Source organism: Semicossyphus pulcher, unplaced genomic scaffold (genome assembly GCF_022749685.1).
Source record: "Semicossyphus pulcher isolate SPU_LCO1_2020_fin unplaced genomic scaffold, fSemPul1.0.p SCAF_4, whole genome shotgun sequence".
Taxonomy (NCBI): Eukaryota; Metazoa; Chordata; class Actinopteri; order Labriformes; family Labridae; genus Semicossyphus; species Semicossyphus pulcher.
In genome coordinates this window covers 17,580,334-17,601,910 of record NW_027211715.1, presented here as the reverse complement: position 1 = coordinate 17,601,910, position 21,577 = coordinate 17,580,334, and the positions used below count along the sequence as shown (strand labels likewise).

General features: G+C 42.4%; 1 protein-coding gene across 2 annotated transcripts in view; it reads left to right on the top strand.

Annotated features, from left to right (window-relative positions):
* Positions 1 to 21,577, top strand: part of LOC138607697 (cytosolic carboxypeptidase 6-like) — a 285,563-nt gene that overhangs the window by 199,881 nt on the left and 64,105 nt on the right. The window contains exons 1-5 of one of the 2 annotated variants that reach the window (XM_069680336.1): positions 12,843 to 13,050; positions 14,191 to 14,321; positions 15,200 to 15,677; positions 17,991 to 18,139; positions 21,245 to 21,458. The exons of the other annotated variant lie outside the window; for it this stretch is intronic. Coding sequence (XP_069536437.1) covers positions 12,867 to 13,050; positions 14,191 to 14,321; positions 15,200 to 15,677; positions 17,991 to 18,139; positions 21,245 to 21,458 — 1,156 coding nt within the window. The 5' untranslated portion in view covers positions 12,843 to 12,866. Of the gene's footprint in view, positions 1 to 12,842; positions 13,051 to 14,190; positions 14,322 to 15,199; positions 15,678 to 17,990; positions 18,140 to 21,244; positions 21,459 to 21,577 lie in introns of those variants that run through there. 2 annotated transcript variants of the gene reach the window in all.

The window sequence follows — 21,577 nt, the reverse complement described above, 5'->3', positions numbered from 1 at the left end:
ATGGTCTCATAATTGAGCTAAATATTTAATCTTGAAACAGTTCAAAACTTTCTTTTAAACTCTGCACATCTGTGGATGAGCTCCAGCACATTCCAGCGGACACAGTCGGAGTCCCCTCGTTCAGGGTTAAGTCCACACTCATGAAGAGGCCCTCGATCGACTGAAATAGCTTTCAATTATTCCTCACTGAAAGGTTTCTTCCTCTGACCAGCGCACAGCTCAGTGTGCTGTGTAAATTATTGCAGGTCATTATTCAGGCTGTTGTTACGTGTGGCCTTGAAGGGAAGTCTATTATATTCTTAACTTGGCAGACATATTTTATTCTGCCCTGCTGCTTATTACTATTCACAGTGGGTGAGCGGACACACGCACACACACACGCAGGATGAACACGGTGAAGGTTATTATGATGGCTGTATGAAGAGCAGGTGAGGCTTTCAGATGAATGACTCTGATAGGGAAACACAGGCAGGACACCCTCTCCTTCTGCCGGCAGATTAAAGGAGTTTCCGCTCCCTCGCTCCCTTTCTCCTCGCCTCTTTTCTCTCTCTCTCTCTTTCTCCCTCACTGTTGGCACTTCTCCCTCTGCTTGCTTTTCTAAGCATCTCTCATTATCGACTGTTATTTATGAGTGATCTTATTTTATCACATCTGCTTTGTCCTCTTATTTCTGCCCTTTTTTGTGTTGTATTATCCCTCCTTTCTCTATCGTCTCCATCACCTTCATGTAACAGACAACAGGAGGAATCGCAGGGTGTGAACAAACTAATAGTCTCACGTGGCTTCATAACGTACGATTGTGCTCCTGCTGCTTTGTTGGCCTCTCTCTCTAATGGCGTTCATTAGCTACTCTGAGGAAAGATTCACACTTACACATGTATTAACTGTATTTAAACACATGTGCACACAGATGGAGAAAAATAAAACACACAGCACCTCTTCTCATTTCACACGCACATGCACACGCGCCCCCCTCCCTCACCACGCAGACCCACTCAAACCTCACTCGGCCCTCTTTAATTGGACACTTGAGCAGCGCACGGCTGCATCTGGCTCCTGTTGAACACAGCCTGACATTTCAGACTGCTGACCTTTCCAGCCCCGCCACAACTAAATAATGATTAGTCCTGGCAACTGTTCCACCACAGCAGCAGCCAGGTACGCTTAAACACACGCACGCACAGGTGCAAAGAGAACAACAAAAACACCTGCGCTGAGAGCTTTGTCTTTTCACAGTGAGAAAATGGGGTGCAGACATTGATTCGAGAGGCCATTGTCATTCCTTTGGTTTATCGATTAGATTGTCCTTTTCCATATCTGCAGTCAGCAGCCAATAACGTGTTGTTCTGAATTAACTCTGCTTGCCTCTGTTTAGTTTCTCCTCTCCCCTTTATGCGCTCTCAGCATTACAGTGGAAAAAAGGTCAATCATATTCATGAGATCTGGGCAGATTTGAGAGGAAGGGTGTGTGTGAGCGTGTGCACACTTTTAGGATTGAACACAGACGCGTGCAGAACGTGTGTGTGTGTCTGAAGCAATGAAGCAGCGTGGAGATAATAAGCAGCTCTCAGATCTCTCCTCACTTGCTTCTTGTTTCACTCTATCACTTCTCTCTTTGTATCTTCATTTCCCTGCTGTTTCTGTCCGAACACAAGAGAAATGTTCTTCATTAGAGCTTCTCCTCCCACAGATATCTTTGTGTCTCCTGCTTTCTCTGCAGACGAAAAACACCGTACGTATCTCTGAGGTCAGAGGTCATATTTTGCTCAGCCAGATCCTCACATTAAACCACTGTGTCTGAATCTTTTATTTTACGTAGTGTTGGAAAATATGCAAATTAAATGACGTATAGTTGTAATAATAGTCACGATGAATAAGAAAGTAAAATGTATTTACAAAGCGCTTTTCAAAGACAAAGGTTACAAAGGGCTTCACATACAGAAATATAAACATGACAGATAAGAAGGTCGTGTAAGCCACACAAATAAATTAGAAATAAAAGTGTGCAAAAAGTATAAAACATCGTCGCCAGATACAGCAGATAATAATCACAGTACATTAACAATACGTAGGTTGATTAGCCACACAGCTATGTTTAAGATAAGATAAGATCGACTTTATTGATCCCCCATTGGGGGAAATTCACTAGTTACAACAGCTCAAAGTAAAGGGCAGGGTAAAACAAGTGATGGGTAAAAGAAGGCAAGAAACAAAGACAGTAAAATACAAGGATGTGGGCAGAGCAGAGTGCAACCACAACTATTTTGAAGTATTTTTTTCCCATGTGAACAGCCTGGGCAGGGCATATATTTCCCCATATTCCACCATATCTATAAAAATGGTTACATCTTTTTGGTGTTCAGCAGGATCCAGAGGAGTATTCTAAAGTTTATGAAATACACAAGTTAATAATACAATGTTATAGTGAAACTTTTCCAAATCTTTTTTTTTTTCAAATCAGTGTGTCTTGAATTACATAACCCCCCAAAAAACGTTTTAAAAACTGCCCGTTTTTATTGTGAGTATTAATTTGAAGGATGCAGCAGAGTGCTAAAGAAATGTGCTAACCAGCTACAATGAGCTACAGTTAAAGGTCAACTTCTAACTGTAGGACTAATGAATGATAACAAGACATTGACATTTCTGATCTATATCACACTTTCATTAGTGCAGAAAACATTACAATAAGTTTTCTTACTAGGATGGCACCTACAGTTGTAATCTCAAAGATCTCATTCTCTTTGGCAACACCTATGGTGATACATGGTAATTGTGGGAGCACACTTCCCAGATATCCAGACAGTGTTGCATGTGTGACGTCCACGGTTGGCTCTGGTTGTAACTCTTGATTTTCCTCGCTGACGGTCGCTTTCCTTTTCAGACTGTTTGCCTTCATCTGAGCGTCGAATTTCTTTCTTTTTCTTTGGATGTTCACTTATTTTTGAAGTTGTATCTGTAGTCATCGATATTTTCTTTGTTTGTTCAGCCATAGTGGATAACTGTTTACCCGCAACACTTGCAGAGACCGGAAAAGCAGCCGCTTAGCTCCGCCTACCCTCTCTGGCAGACCAACCACTGCTGGGTGATGGAAAACGCGTCACTAACTGGGCGGCGCTTGTGATTTTTTCCACGACTGTACCCAGTCCATAGTAATACTATATACTGCAAATGCAAAGGCCATAGGCTCAATCACCATTGTGTTACCTCATTCGGAGATAGATAGAGACTTGACAGACATTTATTTAAATAAAAATCTTCGAGATTATCACCTTAAATTGCGAGAGCAGCAGTTAATAAAACAAACACACCATTAGAAAAAGAAGGAGCTGTGGAAATAGGTTTCTCTATTGATGTAATAGCCAGTTAGCCATCTGCAACAAGTTATTATGGGCAACTAAAAACAAGACATTACATATTTCCATATATCTGCAGGGCAAAAAGTTTAACAGTATTATGTATTTGTCCTATTTGCATAACGTGTCAGAAAACAGGGACTACTTCAAACATGGGGTCAACTGAGTTCTCTTTTACTCCCACAATGCACCAGCCCGGCCTTCTCTCAGCCGTTTAATAGCTTCTATTTCTTCAGATGAAAGTCTCTGGGCTGCCATCCAAACAATACAGTGATATATCATGTATTTGTGTCTTTGTTGTGGTGCTGCTGTTGTTTTGACTATGATGTATTTTTCTCAGGCCTCTTGCAAATTGCACTCAGAGAGTTCTGTCATACATTGGTGTGGTACGTTTTTCACTCCGGCCTCGAAATCCCTTTGTAATGCTTACTTCATGAAGCACAGGGCCAGTGTTTAAATTCTTTGTGGTGGAGCCTTATTAAACTTCAGACCATGAGTCTTTCTTCTGGTTGCAGATTAATTAAAGTTAACACAACATTTTACCACATTCTTTTTGGGTTTGACTTTGATGCTACGCTCCGACGGTAACTTCTGCGACTCCTTGTCATGTCAGCTACAAATTCCACCCGTATCCATCCAAGCAGCGCTCGAACATCGTTCCAAATTTATCGGCGCTGAGTTTGATACACAGACTGAATGAGTAATAGATACAATAAAGACCTAACCACCGTAACATCTTCACTGTTTACTAACCCTGTTTCGGGCACATTTGTGACGTCAGACGGTGACGCAGCAGAAAAGAGACTGACAGGAGTGTACTTCACAGGCAATTGGAACAGAGACAATTGGCATCTGTAAGCGGGTCTTCCCAGGTCTGAAAAACCTGCGTCAACACGCTAATGTCGGTGGGAAAGGGGTATTATTTCATCCTCATCCAGTCCCCGTTCTGTTTGTGCACCAATCTTTAACACCTTTTAGCCACGCTCACTGCATTTCTTTGAAATGGTAAGTATGACCTTTTCACTCCTTTTAAAATAGAAAAAAAGTGTTAAAGCTCCGTTTTACTGCACCGGGCCTCCTTTGATTGGTAAGAATAAACTAGCCGGTGGCAGCATTTTATCTGTGTACAACAAACAGGAAACATTAAGCTTTAAAGTCAAGGCAGCATTGCTTTTTAGAGCTGGTGTGCTGCCCCTTATTCTTTAAGCAGTGTAAGCCCATACGTTACGTGTAGTTCATTCTGAGTGATCATTTCTATCCAGGAAAGGTAAGAACACACACACGGGTCTGAAACAAGCTGGATGCAACTTCCTGCTTGCAGACCTGTGGTACATGCTCGAGCTAATAGAAATCTCTGGGTGACTTGATCACGTCGGGGTTGACTGGCTTGCAGGCTGCATATCTGCAGTGATTTGTTTTAAGTGGACCATAAGACTTTGCACCTTGAGGGAGGAGGGAGGGAGGGAAGGGGAGAAAACAGAGAAGAACATTACTTAAAAAAAAAGAAAAATCAGTCTTTTGTGTAAATGAGCAGCTGTGAAAACAACACTTCCTATTATTGCCCTAATTATATCCTTTCTGTGTGAATTTGCATATTTTATCTCCCTCCTCTTCATTATGGGGGACTATGCTTCCATTTTGATGCGGTTAAAAAAAACAAAACACATAAAACAAACAAAGACGAAGATGAAGGATGAGAGAGAGAGGGAGGCAGGGGGAGAGAAGAAGCAGGAGGGGAGGGGTGCGCTGGCCGCTTTATATTGAGTATTTTCCAGTTGATTTTGTTGAAGGCTTCTCAGCAGCGTAGCTAAATGAGCAGCAGCATGCTAATGAATGGAGAACGAGTGTGATAATTCAGCAGACAAAGAATGGAGGACTGTTGGAGATTGGAGCCGGGAGGGAGGGAGGGGAGGAGGGGGGGAGGAAGGGGGCAGCACGATATAGAAAATATTTTCAAAATATTTGTCATCAAACAATTATTCCAAACCTGTCTCCAGCTTTTATGCCCCAAGGCTCCTTTTTGTCAGGCCTATATTACTAATGCTGAGAGTAAATATTCCCTGTGTCGCAAATACGCTAATTTCACGCACTGTACACACAGCCGACCATGTGCTTCATGTTTCTGCATGCAGGGAAGGAGGGAGAGATTGAGGGTGCTAAACTCAGAGGACAGTAAATGACAAGAGAGTAGCGTCGAGTCTGTCTGTCCTCGTTCTAAAAGGGCGATGTGACGGAGGCAGTAAACAGGCTGTGAACAGGCTGTGGGCTCTGAGATTATTTCTTTGTCACCAGCAGAGCCACCAGTGTTGCTGAGCACTGCTGTGGAGCAAATCCTCCTAGAGAGGACTGATTGGATTTTTGTTCCAGGGAGCCTTTTGTGTTAGCAGCATAGGGACTAGATAATAGAGGTTGATGCCACTCTGTCTCTGTGTTATGGCTGCTGGATTGAGTTTTTGGACCCTGTGTGTGTCCGTGTGTGTCCGCGTGCCGTCTCTTTAAACAACCACTGCATCACTGTAACTCACAACCTAACGCTTCCTCTTCTTTAGAGCCTATAGAATGCTGAATAATGGAGCATATGGGCTAACATTATGCATACCTGTTACTCATAGCTTTTCCTGCTATGATTAATTGTTAATATGATAGCCTGCCACTCTGCTAAATTGCTCATATGTGAATATTCAATGCAGGTATATGAGCGCTGCAAGACCTGCAACCAAGGTCAAGGTCATTATCAGCCTTCTCTCGGTCTCTTCCACTGTCTCTCTGCCGGAGCTACTTGTGGAGCATGTATGCCTAACGGGTGTGTATGCAGAGGACTGTATGTATAAATACAAATTTGATACATTATTGATTTCCAGGGGGAATCGCTGCTTTTAATTGCCCTGCTTTCACTGCTGGGTCGGCAGTCAGGTTAAGCTACAGGACGGCAGCTTCAGCCTTTCTGCAGGGAGCCTCTGCACAGCAGACGCTTGAACCCAAGGCCTTTAAATTCAGGGAAAATCTCCTTCTCATAATGTACCGTGTGACTTTGCATTGACCTATAGGTCAAGGTATTACAGGAATTACACAGATTTCCACAGGCCAATCATAAACAAGAAAAACAGCTAGAACCGAGAATATTCAGCAGTTATGTTCAGTTATTTTTGAGTGCATTTTGAGTGAGAAAGAAGAGTAATATATTGGTTGTCATTTCTGCAGGTGTAGTCATTTAATTTATGGTGAAGTAAAAATGCAACCTGTACCTGTCTCATCGTTGCAGCTCCGAGGGAGCAGAGTTTGTCAGGTCGTGTGTCTCAGGCCCGTGCAGCAGCTGACTGCCGGATTCCTCCTGACTGTTTTCCCCTCCGCAGAACTAAATGCGTTTCAGCAGCGGGACACACACTGTTTCCCATCATCACATCAGCTGGCATCCTGCATGTGGACGGCAGAGGAGATGCATGACATGTGGCATGCTTTTCCACTGTCAGGGTCCATGTGTCCCGGCTGCAGACGGGTTGTGAGAGTGCAGAGAGGTTAGTGGCAGGTGGATGTGATTCATTAAGATGGAGGAGACAGAGGTGTTGCTTTTTTACCTCAGATTTAAATGGGTTCGGGTCGATGTTATTACAGCCTGAACAAATGAAAATGTGTTTGCATTTAGTTTAGATTTGCTCGCTAAGATGAGAAGCAGATTTGGATATGAATAAAAACATGAAATAAAACGAAGATGCAAAAGAAAAAGGCTCTGTGGCATAAGCACATTTTATTGTACTTCAGAGACTCACAGCTCTTTCAACCGAAATTAATACAGGGGTAATAAAAGAGCAGCAAGAAACGGCAAATAAATAAATGAATAAGACGACTGCTGGGTTCTGATGTGCTTTCTCAGACGCAACAGCTGCGCAAACACTCTGTATTAAGCTCCGAATCAATCTTAACCTCCTCCAAGTGTACAGTAAGCTGCAGGAGAGATTCTGTGGAGGGATTTGTGATGGTGACCTTGTCTGTCCTTGACTTGTGTGTGTATATGTGTGTGTGTTGGTCCATGCCTGCCTGGTCTGTGGTTAAGTAAAGGCTGTAAGTTGTCAGAGCCTCTCACCATGCCCCTGCCCCCCTCATCTGACCCACCGCCCCACCACCACGGGTCTCCCGTCCCTGAGCGAGGAGCAAGCTGCAGGTTGGCCCGCGTTTTATCTGCTATTATCTGTCAGATGCTGTGCACCTGTGAGCCCCGGCTGCCCCTCCGCATGACGGGCGGCTGCAGTCGCTCGTCCAATCCCAGCGCACCCCCCCTTACACACACACACCCCTGCTGTCAGCTACAGCAGCAACAAGAAGTTCTCTGGCTGCCTCCGTCTCTGTCTGACAGCCGCCCTGGAGGAAAAGGGTAAGAGAAGGAAAAGGGGGGAGAAATACCATTAAGATGAGCTGTATTCCCACAGACCAAAGCCTGCCCACCAGCCATGTGCTGCGGCTCACCTGGCTGCCAGATAAGTGGAGATTAGAGGAGAGGAGACGGTGGAAAAAAGGTATTAGAGGCATAAGAAAAATTCTCTCTGAAACCCGGGGACAGCCTTGATACTTTTAGGATTTCTTGTGTCGTGTCTGACATTTGATGCGGACGCAGAGAGGGCACAGACACAGACAGGCCACGCCGCTCTCACGCACACGGGCCAACCTTTATTCTTTAAGGCTTGTTTGTTTCCAATAGTCTGTTTTTCGACACTGTTTAAATTACAGTTTTGCGAGTTCCCCATCTAGTTAGCGGAGAATAACAGTCTGGTGACACTGAAGAGATCAATACAAGGGCCACAGTCGGAGGCAGAGCGGCCCTAATGAACTGAATTGACTGGTGCTGAAATATGATCAGGATTTCTCTGGTGGTCATTATGTTCCTTATGAAGAAGATCAATGTCTCCCGTGTGGATCACTGAGTAAACACAGCATGATGGCAGGGCCAGCGCTGATACCTTTCAAAATACTTAATGAAGGATTTTTATCCGTCTTCCTTCCTTCTGCGTCTGTCTTTCAGTCAAAGGTCTGTTTTCCAGGCCCTGCCGGCTTTAGTCAGCGATGTGCTTGTACGAGGCTGTGCTGTTCATTTCATGGGCTATCACTTTTTAAATTGGTGAATGCCTTCTTCATGGTTGATTAGTAGTTCATGTGGAGCTAATTAAGAGGCATAATAAGAGAAGGACTGGCGAGATGCCGCCAACCAAAATAGGAAGCGGATTCAGCCTGGGATTGTAAACACTTGTGATTGATCGTGGTAGTGCGTCGCCGATGGAAGACGCAAACGCTTCTCTGAATCCGTCATCGTGAAACCAGACATCCATATCTTCATTTTGCTCACTGCTTTCCGAATCTTAGCGCATCTTTCCACAAAGTTGCCTTAATGATCCCTGCATCCCGGCTGTCTAATGCCTGGCATCGTCATTTTGCTGGGTCTGGTGTCCCTGCCAACCGTCGTCACGCACACACCTGTACCAGCATCTGTCCGTCCTGCAGATTGGCACAGGTGCTGCCTTTAGATTGGCCGCCTACGTGCTGTTTAAGTTTATGTACACACCTCCGAGCATTGTAGACATTTTTCACCTAAATTAGAAGACTACATTTTGTCCTCTTTTCCTCTTTATATTAGTTTTTCACACATATTTACACACCCAAACTCATCCCAATCATAAAGAGGTCGTTTATTTAATCTGTCTGTCCATCTGTCCGTGTGTCAGCGGGAACTCTTTATGATTCCCGGCGTGACACTGCAATGATGACGTGTGTACCCGCAGTCTGATTCCATCATCAGCATCATTACTGCTATTATCCTGTGTCTCCCTTTAATGCAGGCTAATGGATGACCAATAAAGATAGATGAGCCTGGCAGTGTGGAGCTAATAGGCAGGACATGATGTCTGGCTTCTGTCCTGACTCGAGTCTTTGCCCGATCAACTGCCGTCATAGATGAAACATAGCTAAAATATTATGTGGAGTTATTCCTTCAGCATCAATTAATCACTGTTTCTCTGGCTGATTAGCACGGCAAAAGTTAAGGACAAGTCAGACTGGATTTAGTTGAGTGAGAGAGTTGAGTGAGTTTATGGGATAAATAGCAGCTGTGCTCTAATTTCTCATAATAAACAACATTTAACCCTTATTTAAATTGCAATATTGTAAGCCCTTTTGGATATGGAAAGGTCATTTTAACTTTTCTTAAAGAGGCCTCATCTTCTCTGTGATTACATGTATAAACTACATACACAAAACACAATACATACAATAAAAGACAAAGACAACAACAGAAGGACAAAGACAGGAATCAAATCATTACAGTTCATTAAAGTTTCTCTGCTCATGTGGACATTAGTCCAGCATAAGAAGCACAATATAATAATAGACAACAGTGAAAGGATGAAGTCATTACAGTTTACAACTGTGGTTTAAAACAAATAAAGACAATATTTCTAATGTTTCCAGAAGCAAAAAAACGCCTTGTGTCACTTAGTGTGGGTTGACATAGTGCTATCATGATTACATTTTTAGAGTCAGATAATCGACTCATACATTTGAACATTACATTTTTAAGCACGGCATGGAAGGTTGGAAGATTATTAGATACAAATGTCGCTTGCACTCGTCCACCTTGGTAACTTAAAGTGATAATCTTGAAGATTTCACTTGCCTTCTCTTTGGTGGCACCTTTGGCGATAAACGGTAATTGTGGGAGGACACGTCTCAATTAAACCAGACGTCCACCGTTGGCTCCGGTTGTAACTCTTGATTTTCCTCGCTGACGGTCGCTTTCCTTTTTAGACTGTTTGCCTTCATCTGAGCGTCCAATTTGTTTATTTTTCTTTGGATTTTCACTTATTTCTGAAGTTGTATCTGTAGTCATCGATCTTTTCTTTGTTTGTTCAGCCATAGTAGATTACTGTTTACTCACAACACTTGCAGAGACCAGAAAAGCAGCCGCTTAGCTCCGCCTACCCTCTCTGACAGACCAACCACTGCTGGCTGATGGAAAACGCGTCACTAACTGGGCGCCGCTTGTGATTTTTTCCACAAATGTCGCCACAGACACCCAGTCCATAAAAATACTATATACTGCAAATGCAAAGGCTTTCATCAGTGGGCCATAGGCTCAGTCACCATTGTGTTACCTAATCCGGCGTTTGATAGTGACTTAACAGACATTTATTTACATGAAAATCTACAAGATAACATCTTTAAGTAGGATTCAAATTGCATCATCGTTTGCCACCTGAAGTTTTTTCATTTAAAGTGTAGTTACTCCACAGGTGGGCTGTATAGAGTGGAGTACAGTAAGCTCTAAAATGCTCTGTTTTAACATCAACTGTGCACATGTGAAATTTGCTTAACAGTATATTGGCTTGTGCACTGGGGCTGCACATCATCATCTCTACGTCGTTCCTTTTAATGTGACCTAAGTATTTTACTTTATAACGACACTAAGCACTTGATCAGCAATAAAAAATGGAGGCAAGTTTTGCTTCTGATCCTCTTTGGTTTAAAAAAATCATGATGACACTCTTTTTTGAGTCAAACTTGATGTCGTACCGCACACCATTTTAAGGATCCAAAAATGTAATAATATCATATTGTGCATAACGACACTGTGATCAATCAGCCTTACAGTTCATATAAAAATTGTTCACTTTATTATACAAAACCTGCAAAAAAAAATGTGTTCACTGAAGCATTTTGACCTGGTTGAAGCCGAACAAGAGAGTTCAGCAGTGCAGCGGAGCAACGTACCATGAAATAATTACTGTGAGAATAAAGGAGTACCTGGGTTTGTGCACGGAAATAGTTCCCACAGAGGCTGACGTGATGTACAGCATCATACTGAGACAAGTTCAGGAAGTTTAAGAACAAAACAGGTAGTAATTAAAAGGTAATAAAACATAAACTGAAGTGAGTCAAAAAAAAAGGACCTGAGATTGCTCTGAAAAAATGTCTGTGTTTTAAAACTTAATGGGGATCTGAACTTATTCTTGTACGTCGAACTTCAGGAGAAAGTTGTTTAAAGTTTTGATTGAACCTCCTCTTATGCAAGACTAAAGTGGTGTTCCCATTAGACAACTGGCCACTTCAAAGAGTGAATCTGAGCAGCCTTATGTTGACAAGCCCAGCCTCGAGGACAGGAGAGCCATTGAACAGAAGCTTAGATTAGCAGTAATCCTCCATTCGACTTGTTGGGAAGCGGCTCAAATCTCTTGTCTGTCACTCTCACTCCCGTTGTAGTTTGAGGGGCCCTCCCAAAGTACACAGGTAAATACGATACCTAAAAAAATAAATGAATCCTCACCTCATTTCTAAAACATTATGTTGCAAAAATGTAACTTCAAATGTATATGAGTGTAAGGTTTGGGGAGTTAAACTTACCGCGTCTGCACAGGAAAGTGAAGTCTCTTAATGAATAGCATAGCCGGCAGAGGAAACCATTCACTTGTATTGAAAACAGCCACAAAACACTGCTCCAGTAACTGAAATAAAATGACTGCCATTATATTCAGAGAGTTATTGTCATCGCTTTGTTTGTTTGTTTTTCTCTTGTATACATCCAGCAGACTCTTGAGTCGGTCATACAGCACAGTGAACAAACATCATGGGGAAACTGGCATTTGAAACAGCCGTAATCATAACTAACTAAATGCCTGAAACTATGAAACGAAATATCAGAGAAGAAAAAGGGCTCTATATAGTTCTGCATCAGTTACTTTTCAATTACGGCAGCCGAAGCAGAACGAAATTGTTAGTGTCATTTATCGACTGTGGTGCTCTCCGTTAGAGTAACAACTGAGAGAAATCCATCCTGTTGTATAACCACCTGGCTGTCTTACAATAACAAAGAGTTCATTTCTGTCAGTTGGCCTTAAGTCTTTCTGTTGTGATACAAGGAACAGAGAAGTGCACACCAGGAAGCACCTGAAAGCACAAAGAGACCAACGAGAGCTGACCAGGCGCGGAATCATCTTGGTGGCTTTTTCCACTGTAGTTCTCTGAAACACGTCATTTAGAAGACACTGTGAGAAGAAATAAGTGTCTATATTTGTAAAATATTACTAAAATATCCAAATTAGTCACTTAAAGCAATGCTAAAATATTTCTGAAATACCTGAAAATGTAAATTCATTGTTTTTATAGATGTAGAGCTTGTTTTTTTATTTATGGTAAATCTTGCTCTAATAATGTCTAAAATGTAATTTAAATAAACCCCATTTTTATATTATAATTACACTACAGGTGCGAGGGGAAATTGTGTTTGAAAAGTTTGACTCAAATATATCAAAATAGTTTTTTAGTACTTTTATATCTGCACATCTCTCAACAGCAAACTTAATGTCATGTCTATTACTTATGCCTTGATGATCTACCCTGGTGATGTGGACCAGGCAAGAGTAGCCGAGCGCAGACACCATCACCAACCCCCCCTTATGTGTATATTTTTTTTAATACTTTGTGAGGAAAAACTGTCAACCATATCCAAAGTGCAGGACCAAAGAGAAGTAAATAATGTATGCTTTTGTTCGATTTTTTGAAGACGATATGTGCTACGCGTTGCCCGTTTCAAATGTGGAAGATTTCAGACCTCTGCACAGAACAGATTTTGATAATCAGAAGGTGTATCTGGTTCACAGAACTGAAGAGAATGGCAGCGCAGGCCAGCCGTGCGAAGCACAGATCCTTGCCCTTGCAGGTAAGTTGTCCTATTAACACATCACCTTTTGTCTTTTAAATGCTGTTTTTCTCTGTCTGACCAAGTACCGACGATGTGCACGAAACTCGGGAATGTGTCAAACACAGTCCTTTTGTCCGATCTGTCAGGACGTGATCAGCTGGAGTCTGACACTGATAGCCACAACAACGTCCTCGGCTGTGGCTAGCTAGACATGCTAGTTAGATATGCTAAGATAAGTTTGATAGGCAGTCATACCTTAATGTCAATGCTTTACAGATTTTTACATCCCAAGTGTCGTGTTCCAAGAGTTGGCTCCCTTGTTACGATAGCGGAGTGCTGCTTGTTAAGCTAAATACGTGGCATGCATCGTTAGCCGTCACAACGGTTGTTTACAACATGAAGCTAACGCTTGCTAGCTTGTGTGTGCGTTCCGCGTTAGCATGTTAGCGCTGACATGCCTGTGTACTGCGTGCCGACACAGAGCTGTCACTACACTGTGAACACATGTTACAACCTGTGGATGATATGTTATCATTTTTGTCGATGTTTTCGAGCGTTGTCGCCAGCCAGCCGGAGAGCTTTGATGGGTTGCGGTTAGCTTGTTAGCTTATCTGAAGGTTTGTGTCAAAGACGGGATGCGGTGCTGCAGTCTGCGCCGTGTCTCAGACATATAGATGCAGACAACATATAGCAACTTCTCCGTCAGTAACATGTCAACGTCATGGCTGTTTCGTAACAACACATCATGTTCGTGTGCTGAAGTGTTCACTTCGAATGATGTGCTTGACGTTAGCTTCATTTACATTCATATTTGCTCACGGACGTTTTTCTATGCTCGATCTTTAACTCGCCACATCACTAATCCCCGAACCTGAGCTGTCTGGGCTGCAAGACCAGTGCGATATAACACCTTCACAGCCGCAGTGATGTTAAAGCGCAGTATAGTCAGGACGGTTTGTTTGACAGTCCGCCGTGAAGCTGAGATTTTAGTCACAAGCTAAGAATGCTAAAGTTTGAAGAATGGAGACACAAAACGCCATCGCCCCGGGTTGGACAAATGGATGAAAGCATGTAGGTAATTTACGTTTGAGTGAAAGCCATCAAACTTTGTTGACAACTTTCTGAGTTTCTTCCTGCTTCTGTTTCTGCACTTCACAGATACAGTAGAAGAATTTGAAGACAGTATAATGCAAAAGAAGATGAAAATTCCCAAGATGTCCATCAAGAATTCAGGAAACTCAATTGAGAACAATTTTGGGGAGGAGAGGATGCCACTCAGGCATAAAAAGGTAGGTTTGTGCAAATAAGACAGTAGTTATTTTATTTTTTAAAGAAACTAATTTGTACATTTTCCTTTATCAACAAATTGTGCTTTTATTTACTGTGACTCCAGTTTTGTGCCATACAATCACACTACTCCTTGATAATTAATAAATAATGCTTATCTATTGATAGCACTGTTAAATTAAAGTTTGATGATGCTATCTTACAAATTAAATTAAGCAAAGTTTTCACCAGTTGGTGCTAAGATAATTTACAATAATATATCATAACAAAATTAAGTAAAGTATTCCACTTTAATGACTTATGTTTACAGTCTTGTGCTGTGTCAGAGAGAACCACTAATATTATCCAACAACATATGCTCATTGAAAAAAGCTTAAATCAACAGGTGTCTGTCCTGTTAATACATATGCAGCAGCAGTCTAACATTTAGATTTATCTATTGATGAGATGTCAATTTTCCATAAACTTGGCTGGCATCCAAAATCCCCCACGCTATTTTTACCATATGCTGGATTAACACAAATTCAGCACTCTGGACAGCTGCCCTTTCACAGACAAATCCTCTGAGCGGCTCATCAAAGAACTCAGTGACTCCTCTCCCCCCAGTTCCTATGAGATCGACATGGTCAAAATAAACTGTTAGCAGTCTGTTTTTTATCATGTCAATTTTAGTTTGATGTCTGTGCTACCCCCGAAATGTCAAATTAAATCACATTTTATTAAAGGTGCAGTTTGTTTCTGGTGCAGCAAAGAGATATTTTCACACCTCCAAAAACTAGTTAAAATTGTCATGTTCATGTTTCTCAACCTTCCTATTATTACAAGAAAATTGTATTTACTGGCCCTTTGTCCAGAGTTTGACAGTTGTTATTTTCTTTAGGCCCTTTCTCAGGACCATGGACGCCCCCTTTCCAACTCCTCCAAGAGCCTGGCAGCAGTAGTGGCTCGCCTGGAGAGAAATGCCGCCAGCTCCTGTATGGAGGGCGAAGAGGACCTGGATGAGGACCGGCTGGCCGAGGAGGGAGAGGATGCAGATGACGAAGATGAAGACATGGAGGCGGAGCATGAGCAACATCATCACCAGCAGCAACAGCAGCATTTGGAGGTTGACGCGGATTGTGTGTCCGGTGTAGCTGCAGCCGTGGTTCCCCGAGTCCTGTATGAGGAGCTGGTTCATAGCTACAGGCAACAGGAGGAGGAGATGAGGAGGCTGCAGCAGGAGCTGGAGAGAACCCGCAGGCAGCTGGTGCAGCAGGCCAAGAAGCTGAAGGAATATGGCAGCTTGCTGACAGAAGTCAAAGAACTGAGGGACTTCAACAGGAGGCTGCAAGATGTACTTCTCATGAGACTGGGCAGTGGTGAGGACCAGAAGCATGTACACAAACACACAGACATTTGCTGCCTATGCCCAAGCGTTTTTAGGGACCTTTAACCCAATCAGCCAATTCAAGAAAATGCCCACTGAAGCCCAATCAGTGGGTATTAACTATGAACACCTATGTTGCATTAAAACTGCAATTTCAGGGGGGTAGAACTGTTCAGCCTTAAACGATTTTTTTATATGGAGGTAAGCATCATTTTAGTGTTTACTGAAATGGCCTACCTGGCCTATTTTAAGAAACATATTGTTATTGTTTTTACTCTTTAAAGCTTTAATAAAGGTGAAGATGCAGCTGGAATATTGCTACACAAGTGTTTTCAGATGAGGCCTTCAAATAGTCATACTTTGTCTTTTTAGGCTAGAAGCTTACGTGTATTGTCACGTAATGTCTGTCTACTTCAATTAGGAAACAGACAAAGTTATAAATTGATCTACATTAGATCAACTTTCAGTTTGGATCCTTTAGTTTGGCTTGCTTCCGAGCTTGGCAAAGAGGTCCAGTAATGAGAGTGACTTTCTAAAACATTGCAGGTTTAGTCCTCTAGAGACGTTCCAATACAATTTTCTCCATCCCGGTACAGATTCTGAAATCCAGACCTGGGTATAAACCATTCCAGGGTACACCTCCACCTCCAAAGTCTAATAAAAAAAAAAACAAGCTCTCAAAGAGAGCTGGAGTCGCCTGATTGTAGACATGAGCCTGTTTTTGTTTTTTTTAATGTTTTGATTGCCAGTTTGATTTATCTTAACTTACGAAAAAAAAAAAAAAAGTTGTAGGCTAAAAATGTGTGATAAGATCACACTGATGCTAAAGCTAGCTAGTTTTCACTCATGTTTCACGCTTCCTGACGTCTGTATTATTGCTGTGTAAGCTAATGTTTTGAAGATATTTTGGAGGCTAATAAGGCAGCCCCCAGCCCCCGTCATTTAGGCAGTATCGTATACATTTTTAATACCTGCTTCAGTATAGGAACAGCTCTAGTCCTCACATATGTTCTGTCAATCACCTGATTTTGACAGAAGCCCCCCTTGTGTCTCCCAGCTGCTCACCAATTGTAAGTCAAAAGTAGAAGCCTTGGCTTTTCCAAAAATAACCACTGTGATAATATTTTTTTAAATATCTTGCCAGTAACTGTTTTTTTCCACATTTCCAGAGGTAAAATATCTTTGGTGATTGGAATTTTATGCCTATTTATAGATTTCCCTAAGCTCAATATTCCCACAACATCAGTGGTTCCTGACCAGACCGAGCTCTCAAGGAAGACTTTGGATATAAAGGGGAATAATAAAAAACAAGCGTTTCGGCAACATGCCTTTGTCAGGGAGTCTTTTTTGACTTCCTGACGAAGGCATGTTGCTGAGTCGCGTCAGAGTTTGTTTTTAGGTTTAACATGATCATGCCAATATAATAATGATTGTTTAAAGAGAGTGCCTTGGAGTTTGGCTACATGTTTCCCTATCCAAAGAGCACCTCGAGCTTTCTCATTTTGAGTCCAGGAAGCACTCCTTACCTGTCGGTTTTTGGGAAATTGGAACACTTTGATGGGAACATTAGCTGGGGTTCAACATCAACTGCAGGGATGAAAGTGGCAGTATTAAAAATGATCAGTTAAGTGTAATAATTAAAGTGTGATTATTATCCAGCAATGGGATTTGAATAGGTCAAGCACTAGATCCAATACAGGAAGTTAAATGAAAGGCACTGTAGTAGTCAGTAAGCTTAAAAGTAGTGTTATTTCAGTGCGCAGTAGTGTACAAACTGAAGTCTTGCCAGATGCTGGTGTTAACCTCAGCCTCACTTGTAGATCCGGACAGATTTGCTTGGCTACAAGCGAGCCCATCTAATGGATAGATTAGAGCACCCTGCGGTGCTGTCGGGATGGGATGGAGTGCACTGACCGATATTACAACTCTTCAGCCACACTGGAGCTTAGCATGGCCAGCCATCAAGCCTGCTTAGTTACTTGGCGTAAATAAGCGGCTGCCTCGAGGCACTGGGGAGCGTGGGTCCAAGACAGGAAGCAAACAGAGAAACAGGGCGGGCGAGGGTGCGCTGGTCCAGGGGTAAAAACCGGAGGGGCAACATGCTCCTAGATGAGATTTAAATGCAACTGGCTCTTTTTAGGTTAGCATGTTGTGTCACTGCATATTTTGTGTTTTTAAGTGTCAGCCTCTAAAGTTGACGAGCTTTGATGGATGGCCTGTGATTTCAACTCAACTTGAACTGCTGACCTATGTGTGTTTGTAGCTCATATTGCTGTAATGTTACAAATCTCCTTTGTATCTCCAGAGCCTATGCATGACAACGGCACTCAGACAATCAAGGCTGAAGTGGTTGAACCCATTGTTGAGGCCCAGGAGACGTGCAGAGAAGAAGCCAACACCAGTTCCAGCTACTCACCCTCACCCAGAACAGTGTACACCTGCAACGATGGCAAGGTGAGTCACGCTCCACTAAGAGACTTCTTTAGTTAGCTTTTCCTTATTCCCTCTGGCTGGCACGTGAATACTACTTTATAATATTGTATTATTTTGTCTTATCCGGTCTAATTATATGCCTTTTTATCTACTGCCAACCTTCCATGAGGTCTTTGTTATCTTCTCTGTCTGTTTTCATCTCCTTCATCTTTTTCTTGTACATTTTGACGTACATTCTTGAAGACAAAATCAGTCATCCACATGTAAACAAAATGTTGCCTCCAGCCATAAAATTTCCTGAAAGATGCCATCACTCAGCAAGTGATTGACAAGCCTTACACATAATCAACAGACAACATATTAATCTTTTTTTTCTGCTGCTAACAGCAGAATGTCAGCAGTAAGCCAGGCCTGTATTTTCAAATGGTTGTGAGATTTTGTACCTTAACTTAAGGTCACCCAAGCAACCCCTCTCACCCTTTGAGAGTCCTGTTCCTTTCACTTCCCCTTCCTGTCTCCCTGGCTCTCTGCCTGGGATTGACCGCAGCCCGAATTAGTGGGAAATGCTGTATTTCCTCTTAACACCGACAAACCTGGGAATATGCCGTCATAGTTGATCAGTCCTTTCCCCCTGGCTGCCCTACCCGAGCAGGTAAACAAGGTTGAGAAGATTATTATTGTTCCTGCAAGCCAAGCCAGCATCATCAGTGTTTATTGGCCTGTTAGAGGTTCTTCACTCCCCCCCACACACTGCTGTAACTCAACCAGCGTCCTGTCTCTGATGACAGGGGGGGAATTGGTACTACAAGCTCTGGGGCCTGCAGCCACTTCAAGCGTGAAGAACACTTGCAAATTAGAACTCTCCTACATCAGGGACCCCATATTAATTATTTGCACGAGAGGAATTTAAAGTGACTGACAGGTTAGCCCTTGTGAGAGAGACAGACAGAGAGAGAGAGAGAGAGTGGGGAAGAGGTTGTAAAGAAGGAGGAGAGATGGAGGGAAAGAGATAAACGAGAGCAACGGAGAGGGAGGATGAAAACAATCTTGTCTAACTTGAGGGCAGTAAAAAGCTTGTCTGCTGGCCCGGGGCCTAAAACACATTAGCTGCACAGGGAAAAGCCTTTTGGATGCTGGCCTAAAGACTTTACAGTGATAAGAGAGTAGAGAGGAAAGGGAGTCGCACATGCCCCCTGCTGCATTAGCTCACCTAGAAGACCAGGGCAGTCTGCCTAGGCTGGCAATCGGCTTGGAGTGATTGGTGCAGGCTTATGCAACGTGCAGCGGCAGTGTGTAGAGAGCTAAGGGCTAAGTTCATAGTGGAGGTAATCCTGGCTACAAGCAGGCAGTGGCCTGAGCTTATTTATGTATCCTTGTTGGTGAAAGTGGTGCTTCTTGGGATTTGTAATTTGGTCTAAGCGGGATCCGGTTCATCTGTGTTCTCCCATGAAAAGCCATGACCTGCCTTGTCCATTTAGATTTAGAAGGTTTACATCCGCATGGGGCATCGCTGATTAGTGAAACCGGATTGGGATCATACAGCACCTAACAAAAGCATCCCAATGTATTTATCGCTTTATCTGTACTGGGAAATGTGTGGTTTCCACTTTCCAGTTGAATCCTAGCTTCTAAGGATCATACCAAATAAATACTGTTAAGTTAGTTTCACTATCTAGGTACTTACTCTTTTTAGATTCCCTTTGTTGACGGTTGTGGACACTTTCTTTAAACATCAATAAGATTTATTGAATTTACCATCCCAGCACCAAATCTAAAAAATAATTGCACTGTAACAACTGTTCTGAATTTTGATGCTCCAGCATCTGTTGTATCTGTTGAAACAACACAAAACCATCAGGGACAAGATCCATGTTTTTGTCCATCTCAGTTCTTCATTTCCTTCATTCCCCTGTTTCTGAAGGTTTGTTTGTTTTAATGTTTAGTTTTTAAAGACATGTCTTAAAGCATTTTTTGTTCACAACTTCCAATGGTTCTTTATGAAACCGTTTGGAAACACTAAGAGCATTTGCTTATTTAAAAAAATATTACCGTAAAATCCGGAATATAAGTCATAGTCTGTTTTTGGGGGTATCCCAGAGGGAATAAAGTTTTCGATAGCTGTTTATTTATAAAAACGTGTATACAAGTTATTTCAACACTATTTCAATTTATTTTCATCTAGCCTCCTGAGACACAAGTTTTTGTTTGGTATGCATTTTTAATTTCTCCTACCTTTTGGGGATTAATAGGACCTAATAAGTATAAAACCTAAGAATTGTCTTTGTGTTACATTGAATAAGTCCCAATGTCCTCATGTGAGTACCTTGTCGTAACGGTGTTGTAGCTTGTTGCTATTGATAAAATTACTCAAATTTGTCTGCCATATCAAGCTACAACTGTTAATACGCAGTAAATTAACAAGTACCTGGTTGAGTTATCTGTAGAGACCACCTGTAACACATTTTGGTCGGGATCACGGCCATCTTGAATGTACACCGATCAGTGCAATTTGCTTTTGTGATCACAGGGTGGTGGACAAAGTGTCCATGAATGAGACCAACGGGTCTAAGTTTCGCAGAATTAAATGTTATGGTGCTGTGAAGCCAAAATGTAATGTCCCTGTATGAGGACGCAGAGTCTCAGGAGGTTAAACAGTCAGGAAAACACCAAACAGCACTGCGGCATGTTGTAAATAGGAGACGTTGTAGCGGCTCGGACCAACAGTTTAATGTGGAGGTGTGACATCACCACTTAACAACCAACAACTTTAACTAGATTATAGCGCCATTGTCTGGGTAAAATACCGTAACACAGTAACATACCGCTCTCTGCATTTTATACTGGTATATTGGTCGCACCGGTATGTAGGACGCAGCCCACTTTTTAGATCAAACAAAATGTATTAAAAGTGTTTCACACCAAATTTCACAGTAATTTTCCTTTTGGCAGACAGTTCTTCTATAGGTATTACTGTTTGGAAATCCTGCATGAGCATACACCATACAAAGTAGTGCTCTGTGTGCATATGTGTCAATGTCATAGTTTGGTAAACCTATACACACAATAAAATATAGACCACTTTTTAAAAAATGTTTGCTCATTGTTCTACGCTCGTCCTCTCTGCAGGTACACCTCGGTGGAGGGATCTGGGTGGAGGAGGAGAAGTGGCACCAGCTTCAGCGGACCCAGGGAGACTCCAAGTTCACAAAGAACCTGGCTGTCATGATCTGGGGCACAGAAACCCTCAAGAACCGTAGTGTCACTGGAGTAGCCACCAAAAAGAAGAAAGACGCCCTGCCCAAACCTCCACTGTCGCCCAGCAAACTGAAAATCGTCAGAGGTAAGATTTTAACCTATCAAATCAAGAGCGTGAGAAAGATCAATCCTGCTGAGTTGCTGCTGATGAGTGTTTTTGAAAGCAGAGACAAGTTGGAAAACATCAGGTACAGAGAAATCATT